The sequence below is a fragment of the Pipistrellus hanaki genome (genome assembly GCF_964339955.1).
Source record: "Pipistrellus hanaki genome assembly, chromosome: 11".
Classification (NCBI taxonomy): Eukaryota; Metazoa; Chordata; class Mammalia; order Chiroptera; family Vespertilionidae; genus Pipistrellus; species Pipistrellus hanaki.
This window is the reverse complement of record NC_140513.1, coordinates 15,157,403-15,173,903: the sequence shown is the minus strand read 5'-3', so window position 1 is coordinate 15,173,903 and position 16,501 is coordinate 15,157,403. Positions and strand designations below refer to the sequence as shown.

Sequence of the window (16,501 nt, the reverse complement as noted above, 5' to 3'; positions counted from 1 at the left end):
AAATTCACTGGGTATAAATATTACCATCTGCTCTTAGTCACAGCCGACAGAGGGAAGCGCTTGGGTCATTGAAGACAAATGGTGATATCTCCTGCATTTTTGTCCTTGGCATTGACATTGATGACACTTCAACATGGATGAAGATGGAGGGAGAGACACCGGTTCTACTATCAACATTTTCTCTTTAGCTAAGGTTGATCAACCAGTCACAGAGTCCCCTAACTACAGTTTTGTTATCCAGCCCACATTCTCTTCTGGGTTACAAAGTCCTTCCTTGTTCTTTTGGATCTGAACACAGCTTTGAAAAAGCCATTTTGTTTGGTTTTGTTTTTCTAAATATTTTTAGTATGGTAGAGTAGAAACAGTGGCTATAGAATGAGAGGTAATCTTTTTAATCTTTGCCAATTTGATGGGAGAAGTTTTCATTTTGTTGTTTACTATTGATGTTGAACAATTATTGTTTATTGGCTATTTTTATATCATTTGTCCATTTATGTATCAAACTTTTTAAACATTATGTATCAAAACCTTTATTATATTAAAGCAATCAACTTATATTTGTTCAAATCCTTTTCCCAGTTTGCTGCTATCTTTTCATTTTTATTTAATTGTATCTTTTTGACATAGAGAAAAAAATTGTTAAAACGGTTAGTCTTTTTTTCTGTATGGATTCTACTTTTTGTTTTGGGTTTATAAAATCCATCCTAAATACAGGATATTATATACTATTCATGTAAATCAGGAATCATCAAACGAAGGCCAAGAGGTCAAATCTAGCCAGCCAGTGGTTTTGTACAGCCCATGAGTTAATAATTTTTAAAACTTTTCATTTTGAAATAATTATACATTTATAGGATGTTATAAAAAAAAAAATGTGACTAAGAAGGTCCCAGGGGCCTTTTAGCCAGTTTCCTCCAATAGTAACATATTGTATAACAATACCAGGAAATTGATTTTAATGCAACCCACAGAACCCATTCAGATTTCTTCGGTTCTACGCGCACTCATTGTGTTTGGGTGCATGTGTGTATTTCGTTCTGTGCACTTCTGTCACATGTGTAGGTTTCTGTATCCAGCACCACCACAAACAAGGTACAGTCTGTCCCCATCACTACAAGACAAATGGAGATGTTAATGGCTTCTGGTCCTTTATGTTGGCTCTTCCCTGGAGCTGGCGGGCTCTGGAAATCCCGTGAGTGAAGCAGCTTGATTTATTTCTCTGACACTGGCACAGCAGGAATTGTTTGAAGAGATACATGAAGGATTGCTCATGACCAGGTGCTGGTGAAGATGAAAGATGAATGTGGCGGGTGGGGGTCTCCTGTCTGGTAGGTGCCTAGTTAATGAAATCCCCTGTGACAAGGGGGCAGGTGGTGGAAGGCCACTGGCCTCTGCTCTGGACTCTTGGGGTGAGCCTCTGCCTGGCCACCGTCTAACCTCCCTAGGTCTGTTCTCTTGTAGAAAAACAGGGATAATAAAGGTCATCTCCTTTAACCTCCCCCACCTTCGAGTTCTTTGAAGGGTTAAATGAGACGCAATGTGTAATGCTTGCCCAATGCCTGGCTAGAGAGTGAGAGCTAAAACCATTAATTTCTTTTATCTTCCATGACTTAGAGGTTTGCTGTGAAAAGTATGGGCTTTGTCTCCAAATCCTTTAGCACTTCTTAGCCCCAGTAGTTTGCTTTTTATTTGGGGTTGTACTGTGTTTTTGAGTTAACTTAGAACCCAGGCTCCCAGGGCGCTCAGCTGGCCATCTTTGCTCTCTGATCTGCGGGTCATTTGTTCAGATGATCCAAGGAGGACCCTCTGGCCATGTCAGTCAGGCCGTGATGACAGCTGGTGGGCTGTTTTGTCCTCTGGCCTCCTTAAACGGGCTATGGTGCAAAATTCCCCATGCGAGTTCCCACAGTGAGGGTTGCTGGCTTGTGACAGTGGAAAAATGACTTAATTCAGGTGTCAACGAAGTGGATGACGGAAGGTGTAGGAGGAATCCGCTCAGGGAGGCAGCTCCCACCTGGGTACGCGGTGGCCTTGCTTTAGGCCTTTGCGGAACACGGTCACTCTGACAGGACTTCCCTCTTGTCCTAACCTCGGGCTCTGTGGATTTCAGGACGAGCACATAGGGCTGTTGAACTTGGGTTTACTTGGTTTTGTTAGCACTGCAATACTTCTATTCCTCTGTAATTTACCTGTGTTTGAAACAGATTCCCTGGTATGGCCAGACTTTGTTTTTTCCTACCTAAAAAAAATTCCTTAGAGTTTCTCAAGCCATTTGACATTAATGCTGACCACACTTCTCATCCGTCCTTTCCTCCTCAGGTCCCATGGGGGAGGAGGGGGTTGAAAGAGCTAATGATAATAGCTCCCTTAAAGGATCCCTCTCTTATCTCTAATCTCTCCTCTTTTTATTTGTTCTGTGTGCTTTTTCTAAGCTCTTTTAATCAGATGTATATGTAATTGCCACTTACTTGCTGAAAAGCTAGCCATTGTCCAGGAGCTCCACCTCAAATTCTTAAGATCCTCAGAGTCTGGAGCTAATTCCCGGTGGCTCCAGGTCTGTGGGGACGGCGCTCTCCAGCTGTGCCCGCCGCGCGTCTGGGACAGTTTTGCTGGTGCAGTTGCACGCCAGGATCGCCTTTCTCTCCCAGGAGAGCTAGTCTCTGTGGGCTTTCACAGACACACTCCAGAATCTCCACACAGCCTGCCTCGCCACCTGCCCAGTGCTCTTGGCATTAGACAGCGAACATTGGCGTGTTCCTTCACCCTGTACACATTCTGTTTTCTTTTTTCTTTTTTAAAAAAATATATTTTATTGATGTTTTACAAAGAGGAAGGAATAGGAATAGAGAGTTAGAAACATTGATGAGAGAGAAAGATCGGTCAGCTGCCTCCTGCACACCCCCCACTGGGGATGTGCCCGCAACCAGCAACCAAAGGGTATGTGCCCTTGGCCGGAATGGAACCTGGGACCTTTCAGTCCGCAGGCCGATGCTCTATCCACTGAGCAAACCGGCTAGGGCCACATTCTGTTTCCTTATGGCTGCAGAGCTGGTAGGAGAGCTGGAATTTAAACCCAGGCCTCTGCCATTCTATGAAGTCTTCCTCCCAGGGCAGACTTTCTCTAGACTCCGGCACAGCAGGTTTCTCCTTATGCATGTATTTATCACTTCATATCACGTTGCTGTTTGTCCTGGGTGAGTGCCACACCCCTAATACTTGATTCCTCCAGTGAATTCCTTATCAGCTTGCATTCCCCTGCTTCTAGAATAGTACCTGGCCCTCAGTGGGAACTGGATCGGTGTTTGTTTAGATGAATGGGCGAATGAATAGATCCCCCACCCCCCATATCCTCCAATTTGTGGTTTGTGGGAATATAGCGTCCTGGTAATGAAACTTCTTAAATCTCCCATTTGTTGGGAAACATCTGTCTTTTGTTCTAATAGAATAAATAGAAAGTGATCATTACTTTATCACATTTCCTCCGCCATCTCAGAGACATGATTAGGTTTTTTCATTACTTGGAGAAAGGTGCTTAAAACATGTACTTATGTATATTATAGAAATGTTTTTAGAATATTCCTATATATTTTTCAATATATGTATTATTCCTTTCAGCTAAATTTTGTCAAACCGACAGCTAAACCCAGGAGTGGCTTTGAGGAAAGTTAGATCTCCTCCCACCATAGCAGCCTTAACTGAAAAATAATAATAAAAAATAATAATATCCTTCACTTTGGACAGCTGACATTTTCCTCTCATGTGAAGTGTAAATAAAAGCATCTTGAGAAAGGCTTGCTGCTTACTGATCTCTTGCTTATTGGCTTCAAAACAGGCCTCCACCCTCCCCACATGAATTTGGGCAGCTCATGGAATTGAAGTGTGTATCTGTTACCCAGAGCCACCTCCTTTCTGACTCTGTTTTATCCTCATAGTTTATAGGCAAATAAGTTTGTAAGATTTTTTTCCCCTTCATTCATTCATTCCTTGACTATCTGTTTCTGTCCCTCTGCCACCTGTACTTGGTCTGAAATCCTTCCACTTGCCCTTAGTCACAGGGCTCATTTCTGCCTTTGAGCTCAGGTGAGAGATCAGACAGCATTAAGTGTAAGGCCTTTTCCTTTCATGTCCTGTTCTTCCTGCCTCTTTTCTGCTTTCCCTGTCTGGTTACTTGTTGTGAAACTCTTTTGAGCAGTTCTGTTCTAGAATGCCCTAGTCCTGTTTTTTCTTTTACTTTTTACTGTTTAGACTATGATCAGACTCTTGCTTGTTGAGGGCCTCCTCTCCCCCAACTCCGCCTCCTCACCCTTTCCACCCCAGCCCCTCCCCATTCCCTCACCCCGGAAGGAATCAAGTAACCATGGAAATAAAAAGGAGTCCCCACATCCAGTCTGAGCCATGCCAGTAGTAATGTGGGAATTTGATAGCCAGGTAGCCAGATGGATCTTGAGCCTGGAAACCCATCTGCACTGTGGGCGGGAGGCAGGTGCGCCTCAGGCTGCTGAAAAGGATGCCCTGGGGAGACTGTCTCAGGCTTTGAGGGGTTCCACGGGACAACATCTTTGTGGTAAGGCGCAGAATCCAGAATCAATACAACAGTGTTTAATGCCACAAAGCTGGTGTTGGGAGAACCCGATGCATCCGGTAGGAGGGGAAAATGAAGGGACATATTTCTTCAAGCAAGTGTAACCTATTGGGATATAGTCACATATCTCCTTCTAATTTAATAGGTTCTCAGCTCCGGTTAGTTTTAGGTTTGGGTTGAGGGTTTAAGGACATCCCCACCCCCAAAGGTAGGGTGCATGTGTCACAAATGAGGGAATGGGAGAGTATTCTAGAGGGAACTTTGGATTTGGGCAGCTCATGGAATCGAAGCGTATATCTGTTTCCTCTTTTTAGTTTAGAGAGATGGTTCGAATCTGCAGTGTCTAACTTTCTTTCCTTGCGGGCATTTTTAGGATTCTAAAATGACAGGTTCTCTCTGAAGGAAGATTCAAACTCGCATGCTCACATGCAGAATGTGCATATTATCCTGATGGGAGGTGCCCACGGACCCCGGGGGAAGAGGCCCTGTTGCAGAGGCGCTTCGGGTGATTTTGAGGCCAGGACACCTTCCGTCTTGCTAAGCGCACCAGGCTCCTTTGAAGCACAGATGAGTGGTGTGGGACTTGCTATTGGCAGTTGCTATTTGTGGTCGAGTCCTGCCCTATTCTGTTCCTCACTTGAGTGGTTCCTGTTTCTGAAAAGGTTTGGACTGGGGTGATGATTCATCAACAGGCACTTGATCACCTCGTACACATTCAGCTTTGTATAGTACAGTCTTTTGCCTTGGTCTTGGTTCTGAACACCAACAATGTCCTTTCCTTCAATTCTTAAAAAATATTTTATATTGTTTTATTTTGTTTTAATCCTGGCACCCAGACTACATCCCAGACCATTTAAATCAGGGTGGAGCCCAGGCATCAGGATTTTTTTAAAACGATTTTTTAAATTGGTTTTAGAAAGAGGGAGGCAGCGGGAGAGGGAGGTTGGGGGGAGAGAGACATTGATGTGAGAGAGCAACATCGATCAGTTGCCTTCTGTATGTACCCCAACGGAGGACTGGACTCACAACCTGGGCATGTGCCCCGATTGAACCAGTGACCTTTCAGTGCAAAATAGATACTCAACTGAGCCACACCGGCCAGAGCCTTCCCTTTAATTTTTCATTGGCATCTTATTTCATCCAACACTGAGTATGTTTTGTATATTTAGGACAGTGTCAGATGGCAGCACAAAAACATGTAAACTAAGACCAGGTATTGTGAGGTGAACTAGTAAGAGGTATCAGAGACACATTCTCCTTGAATGTGTGCTTTTTGGGGAGGTTTAACCCGCCTCTTTAGAAAGCTGTTCGCTTGGGGTTTTGAGTCCCCTAGGTAGCATACTTAACCAGCCATAGAGGCACAAACCATGTGTTGTGGGTCTTGGTTACCATGCAGTTAGGGACAAACATTTGGTGGCAGTGATTTCTCATCCTGGGATATTCATGCCATGGTCTCTGCCTTGCTTTTCCATGTGGCAAACTTACTTCTTCTTCTCAAGATGCCCAGAATCCTTTGCTTGCTTCCTGCATTGTGCCTTCTGTGTTGCACCATCGTTAGAGGTTTTTGTGTCCACCTGCCCGGCTAGGTTGAGTTATTTAGACACAGATGTCATACCTCTTTTTGTTTGGTAGCCATGCGTCGGCTCTTTGGCTGACGTGTATTAGGTGATCCATATGTGCTTGAAATAGTGGGTTCTCCTTAGAAGGGATGGGAAGGGGTCATGTGTAAGTTCAGCTGAGATGGGGGGGCGGGATCTCTGCTCACAGGAATCACAAGAATGTCTTGAGAAGCGATTGCTAATCTGGAGATTCTTAGAAAAAGCTAGGAACAGACACTGAGGGACACTTAGCTGAGAAATGTGAACTTGTGCTCTTTCATCTGGACCTCCTGTGATCTCATCGGAGGTGTTGTTTTACATCGGGCCGATGAGTGGATTTTACTTGAATGGCAGGTTTACTAATAGAAAAGCTAGGAAAACATTTTCTGTTCCAAACAACTTTGTTAACTTATGAACAAAGCTTTAAAACACGTGGTCTCTTAACCCGGGTCTAAAGAAGAGTCCTCACCTCATAAGAAATGGTCCAGAATCTAAAGCAGGAGAATACGATTTTTCAGGGAAGATGCTAGAAACCACAGACTGCTCAGCCTTGGGAACTTTTTATTCTTCCACTGTCTTTTAACTTAACTTACTTATTTTTAAATGGAAGTACAATGTAGATGTAGCCTAAAGTATTCTATTTCATGGGATAAATCTTTTTCAAATGTTATATATATATATATATATATATATATATATATATATATATATATATATACGCTCTTGAGGACTATGCATCTTTCTTCATATTTTGGTTTTCTTGGGTCTGAATGATGAGATAGTGCAGCTGGATGTATTTTTCGGTTTACTTGTGTCTGATGAGGTGTAATGTAGGTCTGTGAGTTGCCTCCCATCAGAACAAGCAAATCATTGGGTCCCCTGTGTTTCTACTGGATCTTAGAATTGTCTCCTCGGATCTGAGGTTGAGTTGAGTAATCAGCTGACAGATGGGTAGAATGATTTTTCAGTGGGGAAAGGAGTCAGAAGAAAGCATACCAAGGTCCTGGACAGTTGGTCAAGGAAACTGGGCCTGGTTCCTCTCTGTTGGACCCAGTGTAGCCTGGCTTCCTTCTTGTTCTAGGTGCTCTCTCCATCTGCGCAGAGACCACCCCTTCAGGATGCGCAGTCTCGCCTGCTCTGCGCTTGGTGGACCTGAGTAGGGCAGCTGACCCAGTTGCTCTGATCTTTGTTACATCTCTGCCCACGATGGTTAGATGAAGCCATGTGGGCAGGGTGCCCTCTGCTGGTGGACCTCACATGGTGTATCTGCCTGTGCTTGACATCCCCTTGCTGATAGTGAGACACTTGGGTGGTCTTGCTCTGCCCTACTGTCGGCCCTTCCGCTCTCCCTAGGCAGTTGCATTTACAAATTAGAGTGGATGTGAGGAGTTCATGTCATTTGCTGCTACTTAGGCAACCTTGCTAATGTACGTAACCTCTGTGCCACGGGTTAAAGATACCTCTTGGTTCTTTTCTCAGTTATGTCCCAATCATATCCAGTAGAAAATCTTTGAAAGTTTTGGATTCCACTCTTTTCTAGTTTCCAGTCTGGTACAATTCCAGCCACTGTTTCTCTCTTTCTTTTCCTCCCTCCCTCCCTCCCTCCCTCCCTCCCTCCCTCCCTTCCTTCCTTTCTTCCCTCCTATTTTCTAGGTTGTTAGGTTAGGACCTGGAAGGTGGAAAGAGAGAGAAAGCAAAGGCTTGTGCCCAATTCACTGACTTTATCTAGACCAGAGTATAAACTTGTGATTTTGAGTGTGTATCATTCTAGTTGGTAAACACAATCATTTCCTGGTCATTGTGCCATTGGGGTTTTTCCAGAGCTCACTCTGTGTTCTTTGCTGTCAGGAACATCTTTGAACAAACATTTTTGGGATTTTTCCTTTGAATTTATTCTCCAAAGTGGGCCTAACTATAAAACTTTACGATGAAGTCAGCAATCAAGAATGTTCTGTTCAGCTCAACCAGTGTTGCTCAGTGGTTGAGCGTTGACCTATGAACCAGGAGGTCATGGTTCAATTCCAGTGTTGCCGGCTCAATCCCCAGTGTAGGGCATGCAGGAGGCAGCCGATCAATGCTTCTCTCTCATTATTGATGTTTCTATCTCTCTCCCTTCCTCTCTGGAGCCAATAAAAGTATATTTTTTAAAAATAAAAAAGAATGCTTTGTTCAGTTTGTGTAAGATATATTCATTCTTCAAGCATCTGTCTGTGCTGGCAGGAGCTGGGTGGGGGAGGGGTGGAGAAAGTGAGGGAAGTCAGATATAGTCTGCACATTCAGAGACCACTCGTCCTCCATAAGGATGCCTTCAGAGGCTTTTCAAGCTCTTCTGAAGTTATTTTCTTATGATGAGAACTTTTAAGATCTACTCTCTTTACAGATTTTGAATATGCAATACAGAGTCATTAACTATATTCAACAATGATTAACCTTTTTCAAAGGGCACTCTGGCTGCAGTGGGAGGACTGACTGTGGGAGAGCAAAAATAAAAGGGAGACTTTTGTGTTGAGCCCAGAGGACCTTTCCCTTCTCCAATCCTGCCGGTCACAGAGTCTAAAGGTGCTGCTCCCCCCCAGCACCTGCGCCAGCCTCTGCCTCTCAGCGCGGCAGGTCCATTGCTGGGCCACTCTGAGGGCAGGGGACCCGGGGCCTTCCGTCCACCTCACCCTCTGCCCTTTCCGCCCAAGATTTTCATCTTTTCTCTCCACGTGAGGACCATATTTTGAGGGGAAGCCTTCAGGGAACACCTTTAATTAAGACCCCAAGGAAAATGTTAGCTTTTTAAAAATATATTTATTTTATTGATTTTTTTTTCTTTTTTTTTTTTTTTACAGAGAGGAAGGGAGAGGGATAGAGAGCTAGAAACATTGATGAGAGGGAAATATCAGTCAGCGATGTGCCCACAACCAAGGCACTTGCCCTTGACCCGAATCAAACCTAGGACCCTTCAGTCTGCAGGCCAATGCTCTATCCACGGGGCCAAACCGTTTAGGGCGGAAAATGTTAGCTGTTCTTGACTGGCTTCAGACACAGAAGCCTCATGTTTCCAAATGGATTTCTGGCCAGGGAGTGGAGACGAGGGGCCAGGTTGGGTTGGGGAAAGCCACCTTAAGGGGATTCAGTTTGATAAGAACCTAGAACTCGGAACCAGAAACCTGGTTCAACTCTTAGCATAGCAATGACTAGTGTCCATACATTTGAACACGATATTTACTCTTTTTTTAATTTTTAAAATATATTTTATTGATTTTTTACAGAGAGGAAGGGAGAGAGATAGAGAGCTAGAAACATCGATGAGAGAGAAACATCGACCAGCTGCCTCTTGCACACCCCTTACTGGGGATGTGCCCGCAACCAATGTACATGCCCTTGACCGGAATCAAACCTGGGACCTTTCAGTCCGCAGACCCACGCTCTACCACTGAGCCAAACCGGTTTCGGCAGTATTTAATCTTTTTGGATCTACTCCCTCATCAGCAGAGACCGTGTCTGTCCCGATAACCTCACCAGGCCCATGTGGGGTGCAATAAAATATGAATGTGGAAGCACTGTGTCCAGAGGTGCCTTGGAAACCTGCGCTGGCAGCACCCCTTTTTAGGAAACCACAGATGCTGGTAGCTTGGTGCTGTTTGTATGAGTTCAAATAATTGTCTGTGAAACAGCCGCAGCAGGAGTGCAAGTGTTTTCCTTGGTCACACAGCCCTACGAGGAGAGGATGTGCCATGTGCCACGGATCCGGAGGACTGCCTCCCCCCTTCCTCCCCCACTCACTGGTTCGAGACATAGTTCACGTCCCACTGTCTGGCCAAAACATTTCAGACTTTGTGTGGGCTGTTCCTGGAAGGTTATTGGCTGAAGTCCCCATAGCAAAGGTCAGGGAGGTTGGCTGGGAGTCACCGGGAGACCTGCAAACAGACACACACACACACACACACACACACGTACAATTACAGTTGTTGGGGACTCACAGTGTTTGCAGATGTTATACATGTCAATTATTAAAACTGTGACAATTGCTTCAAAGTTTTGAGAGGGGAGTAACTAATTCTGCCAAGGGTTCCGAGGGGAAGGGGAATGTGAGCAGATGCCTGTGTGATACCTGGAGACCCGTACATAGAAAGGAGGAGGGGGCTTTGCAGCAAAGATCAGGGGTGCGAGACAGCCTGGTGGGTCCCGGGAGCTGGTGTGGTGAGAAGCGCGGCTGCTAAGATGGGTCCAGGCCAGACTGTGGAAAACTGCTGCGGAAGCTGCGTGGTTTATCTGAGTGAAGATGTTGAATTCTTCTTGTGCAATATTTCGTCACCGACAGAGCCATTCTGGGGCCCGGGGCCCGAGTGCTGATGAAATGTTAGGGTGGGTCCCCGCAGTGCCAAGCACGGTGCCTGTTTAAATATTTGCTGAAGCGATGAAAACATGACAGTTATCTCGGAGCTTCAGAGAAGGTGCCTCTCTGAGACCCCCAGATGCCCCGTGCCCTGTGGTGTCAGCATGCTGAGAAAGCAGGCAGAACCAGCCGGCGGCGGCTGCAGCTGGGCTCGCAGTCACGTCCACAGCCAGAGCAGCTGCCGAGGGCGAAGTGGAGGTGGCGTCCATTCTCTGGAGCACCTCCTGTGAAAATGGTACCCTCTCAGTAGCTTTGATGTCACGTAATCGAGTGTGTGACTAAATTATCGGTGTTGGTGACATTGCCCTTGACCCCAGGCCTTGCTTCCCTCTGTCTTGTCCAAGCCCTCTTCCCAGATGTCCCAGGATTCGCTGGAGCTCATGAAAATGATCACTAGGTTGACCTCTAATTTCCTGTGTGTTCTTTAACCTGGGGGCTCATATCTAGCCTGCAGACAAGAACAGGGGTGTCTATAAAAAAGAAGGAGCTCTTACCACTTGCAACAGCATGGGTGGAACTGGAAAGCTTCATGCTAAGCGAAATAAGCCAGTCGGAGAAAGATAAATATCACATGATCTCACTCATATGTGGGATATAATGATCAACATAATTTGATGAACAAGAATAGATCCAGAGACAAATGGCAGGGGAGGGAGGGGGTTGAAGAGCAACCAAAGGACTTGTATACATGCATATTATGATAGCATAACCAATGGACACGGACACGGGCGGCGGGGGCTTGCCTGGGTTGGGAATGGCTGGGGGTGTGTGTGTGTGTTAGGAGAAGGCATCTTCCAGCCCCATCCTGGGCCCTGAGACCTGTGGGTCAGGAATGTTTTCCGCATCCCTGATCAAGGCACTTTCCGTGGTGCCACCTCGCTTTCTTGCCATGTTCCTTGGTGTTTGTCTCCTGGTGACGACAGCAAAGGGACATTCAGAGGTTTTTACATCCAGGCAAGGCTTTGTTCTGTTGTCAAATCTTAAAACCAAAGAAAACTGTAAGATTGCACCTTTTTGGATATTAGGGACCTAATTTATTCAAATGGTTTCCTACTAGGGCCTAAAGAGAAATTTAAAAAAAATCTTTCCTTCTCTTTTTTTCCCCCTGGCATTTGCCCACAGCTCCCATTCCACCCCTCCCAATATTTTTTGATTGTGGAAAATTTTAAACATTTACAGAAAAGGAGAGAATTGTATAATGGACCTGCAATTACCAGCTTCAACAATTATCAACAATGGGGCATCTCATAGTATCTATATCCCCACCTACCTATCCTTAATTATTTTGAAGCAAATCCAGACATCCTATCTTTTCATCCATAAATATTTTAGTATATATTTCTAAAAAATAATTTCTTTTTGATAAAAATTGATTTCAGAGAGAGAGAGAGAGAGATTTGCTGTTCTACTTATTCATGCATTCATTGGTTGATTCTTGTATGTGCCCTGATTGGGGATCCAACCTGTATCCTTGACATATCAGAATGATGCTCTAACCAACTGAGTTTCCCAGCCAGGGGCCCTAAAATTTTCTTAATATCATCGAACAAATGACCACTATTCAAATTTTCCTGAGTGTCTCAAAATCTTTTAACATTTTATTGTAATCAGATTCCATTGTAATTTTTTTATAAGTCTCTTAAGTTCTTAAGGTTTTTTACATCTCTAGGTTCTCCTATCTCCCTCCCTCTCTCCCTCTCTCTCTCTCTCTCTCTCTCTCTCTCTCTCTCTCTCTATTGAAGAAACTGGGTTTTTAGTTCTCTTTAATTTCACATAGTAAGGAGTTTGCTGACTGCATCCTCATAATATTGTTAATATCTTCCTCACTCCTCTGTATTTCCTGTAAAATTTTCTTGTGTACAGAGACTTGTTCAGGACTCAGATTCAGTTTTTTGGCAATTATACTTCATAGATAGTTTTGTGAATGAGCTTCTTTCAGGAGGTACAAAATATTTAGCTGTCTCTTCCCATTGGTTAATTGAATTTTTAAATGTGTTAAATATTTTAGAGGACTTAGGTCCCTTAATGTTTACTTGGGCCCAGGTGGTAGGTGAGAAAGTGGGAAAGAGTTTATGATGTGCTCACCAAGTTCACTTGCTGTTGAGGTCTGATGATGGTGGGGGTTTTATATTCTGTCTGAATTATTTGCTTCTGTTGGTTCCTCCATTCGTTGCTGGAAGATGAATCAATGTGAATCTGGTATAGAACTCGGCCATGGCTTGTTTCTCTTGGTCATAAAAGAACTGCTCACTTAAGAAACGCTATGTAAGGAGAGGTTCAGATTTTTTGAAAGTTTTGTTTGTTTGTATTTAGAGGTGTTTATTGCTTTGGGTAAACTAGCTACTTTTGCTGATATTCTCCAGGTATGTTTTCACTTAATCTGTAAGATGATTTTTTCTTCTTCTTTCAGGATCTCATTTTGCCCAACGGTGGAACTCCAGCAGGCACTTCGAGTCCAGCTTCTTCATCTTCCCTTCTCAACAGACTTCAGCTTGATGACGACATCGATGGTGAGACCAGAGATCTCTTTGTCACCGTTGATGACCCCAAGAAGCATGTCTGTACCATGGAGACCTATATCACGTATAGGATCACCACCAAAGTAGGTCCCTTTATTATCTTGTTGATTGGTCTTGGAGAATGAGAGTCCTCCTCCGGGATTTCTGCCTTTGCTTTCTCTCTCCTTTTGTACAGTTCTGTTCCCCTTTTATAATTGTGGGTATGGCTTTCTGAGAGAGTAGATATATTCAGAGTAAAAGGATTATATATATAAGTATTTTTGATCATAAAATGAAGGATAAATTGTGACTACAGTCTTTCAAAAAAAAAAAAACTTTAATCCTTATATATATAGTTGATTCTTCAACAACATGGGTTTGAATGGTGTGGGTATTTTTTTTTTCATTAAATACTGTATAGGTATTTCTCTTACAATTTTTGTAATAAAATTTTCTTTTTTCTAGATGTATTATAAGAACATAGCATATACTACATATAACATACAAAATATGTGTTAATTGACTCTTCACCTTATTAGTTAACAGTAGGCTATTAGTAGTTAAATTTTTTGAGAGTCAAAAGTTATATGGATGTGTGTATGGGGATCAGCACCCCTACCCCTGTGATTTTCAAGGGTCAACTCCACTCTCACTTATTTTCTATCATGATACTATTTAACGTATTATTATCACATTGCATTTGAAACTTATAAGTCATTGTGTTAAACTAAACCTCTGTGATGATGTCATGATTATAATTTGGTATAATTAGGCTTGATGGTAGGGGGAGAAGGAGTAAGAGAAGGATGGAAACTAATAGTTCTGGACTTTCTGCTATGTGTCACTGTGCTATCACTGCCTTGTCCTCTCACACCTGGTTCACATTTGAATATTTGTCACATACACATGCACTCACACAGTGTTCCCCCATTGCCCTTGCCACTGGGTACCTACTGCCTCCCAGGCACTATGGGCTAGGTGCTTGGATGCGTATTATCTCCTCAGAAGTCCTAGCTTGATATAATGTATTCCCATGAATTATTTCCAGTTACTTATTTTTTTCCCCTAGGGTCAGCTTATTTTTTAACCTGCAGTCAGTGAAATGCAAAACCTGTTTTTCTTGGATTTGTGCTCTGAACAGTTGGGTGACAAGGTGACTGCCTTGCCGCACAGCGATGCTTGCCTCCCTGGCCCTGCCGTTCACCTCCCACACGCTATCCTGCAGGGCCTTGCTCCACAGGCTACCCCACGAGCTCTCTCCTGTGCCTCTTGTTTTCACTGGCTTCCTTGTCCTTTCTCACTGTGGTCTTATTTCTATTCCTTTTCCTGGGGCTGTTTGATTTCCAGTAAGTCAGTTAATGTCTCAGTATAACCTTTTCCAAGCTCCAATCCCACATTTTTCATTTGGCTGCGATGTTAACACCTCCAGGTAAACTTATTGCAATATTAAGTTTTACTTCTTACTGTCAATTCCACTTCTGATCTTAGACCAGAGTCTTTTTCTCTTCCGGTTCCAAGGTTTAATGTCTGGGTGACGCATTTGGGGCCTTCTTTCTGAATGTTGTGTTAAAGGATTCCTGCAAGGATGAGAGAGAGGACAAACAGGAATACAGGGTCCCAAACACATGATCTTGTCCCAGAGCCCCTACTTCTACTGAGGTTCTCAAGCAAAGTTCATGGTCAGAAGACAAGGTCATACATATACTTACTCTATTACTTTGAGCTTTGATTTCCAGTCCTACTTCAGATTCCTGATGACCGAAAAGCTGGACAAAGTACAGAGCTGCTTTTGTCTGAGCTAAAATGAGCCTAAAGATTCCATTGGTTAGAGTGTCGTCCCGATATGGCAAGGTTGTGGGTTCGATCCCAGCAAAGGGCACATATAGGAATCAACAATGAGTTTGATTAAAAAGTGGAACAACAAATCTCTCTCTGTCTCTCTCTCGTTCTCTTTGTCTCTAACTCTATCTGTGTGTATCTGTATCTTTCTCTCTTTCTCAAAATAAATACATAAAAATTTAAGAAGAAATGATTCTAGGCCTGAGAGACACTGTAGGCAAAGTGAATCTAAGTCGTGGATTTCTTATCTCCCTAATTATGGAGAGATCTTTTCAGGGCAGGCTGAATTGGCGATTTTCTCAGCTGGCTCCTAGAAAGTAACATCACCATAATAGCTAATTATTGAGCACTTACCATGTGCTATACTTGTTTGCAATAGAAACGCTTTAAATTTTATTTTATATAAGTAATATATGCTCATTGTGGAAAACACAAGCAAGCTAAAACAGTGAAATAAATTATCTATAAGCCCTCTAGCCAGAAATAATCACAACTTTAGGAACCATTTGTTTCTATTCATTTACAAAAATGAGTATTTTACATGCTGTCAATTCACTTACTATTTTGCAAATGTCTTTCTGTACTAACAAATGCCAGTAAACATGCTTTTATGTTGTCATTTCTGAGTCTGCAATAGTGCTCTGTGGTATGGATGAGCTGTCACTTATTTTGTGCTGAGTGCTTTAAAGGTATCACCAGTTAATCCGAACACACAATGGAATAGGTACTGGTGGTATTTTTATTTTGCAGATGAGGAATCTGAGACACAGAGATACTAAGGAAATTGCTCAGACATACAACTAATACGTGGTGAAGCTAGAACTTGGACTCAGGACATGACATGATTTTTAAGAGAGGATTCCCTCCACCCCCACTCCTTACCCCTGCCTTCCCCTGCCTACCCCAGCACTGTGGTTTACTACCGCTGCTGTTGACACTGACGATGATGTGGAAGCAGACTGGAGGTTAAAAGACATCTTCCTCCTGTCTTTTACCCTATCACCAGCCATTACCAACACTTAGGGCCCAACTAGTTTTTCTTTTCAAATGCCTCAGTGGTTCAACAGGCTGAATCTTGCTAAAAGATCAGGTTATAGATGATGATTACAAAATAAACGGAAGATTTAATGGCAAGAAGGTCATTGCTGACTGTGGGAGAGCAGTGCCGTTGACGTGGTGGGGTGGAGCCCAGTTGGCAGTGGGTTAGAGTGTGAGAGGAAAGAAAGGTGGTAGTTGTGAGTGGTGGTAGTTTGGCAATGAAAGCGAGTCTAGGGAAAGAACAATAGCTGGAGGGGGATGTGAACTGGAGGGGGTGGGCTTCTTGTTTGTTTTTTAAGGATGGATGAAACCTGTTTAAGAGCCAGGTGGCCAGTGTGGAAGGAGGAGACATGGGGTTGAATATTGGAGAGTAGAAAGCCACTGAGGAGGTAGTACCCTGGGCAGAAGTGGAGGGAGGGAGTGGCCGCTAATGAGGGAGGTGGACTTCCTTCCTTTCTGGAGAAAGGAAGGGAGTCTTTTTGTGGAGGAAAGTTGAGGGTTCTTTGCTTATAGCTGCAGTTTGCTCTGTGGAGAGGTATGAGGTCTTGTACTGGGAGTGGTA

At 43.7% G+C, this 16,501-nt stretch overlaps 1 protein-coding gene across 2 annotated transcripts in view; it reads left to right on the top strand.

The window, feature by feature from the left end:
• SNX30 (sorting nexin family member 30) overlaps window positions 1–16,501 on the top strand; it is a 76,219-nt gene that overhangs the window by 18,645 nt on the left and 41,073 nt on the right. For both annotated transcript variants that reach the window (XM_084899237.1, XM_084899236.1), the window contains exon 2: window positions 12,975–13,166. In XM_084899237.1, coding sequence (XP_084755363.1) covers window positions 12,975–13,166 — 192 coding nt within the window. The remainder of the gene's footprint in view (window positions 1–12,974; window positions 13,167–16,501) is intronic.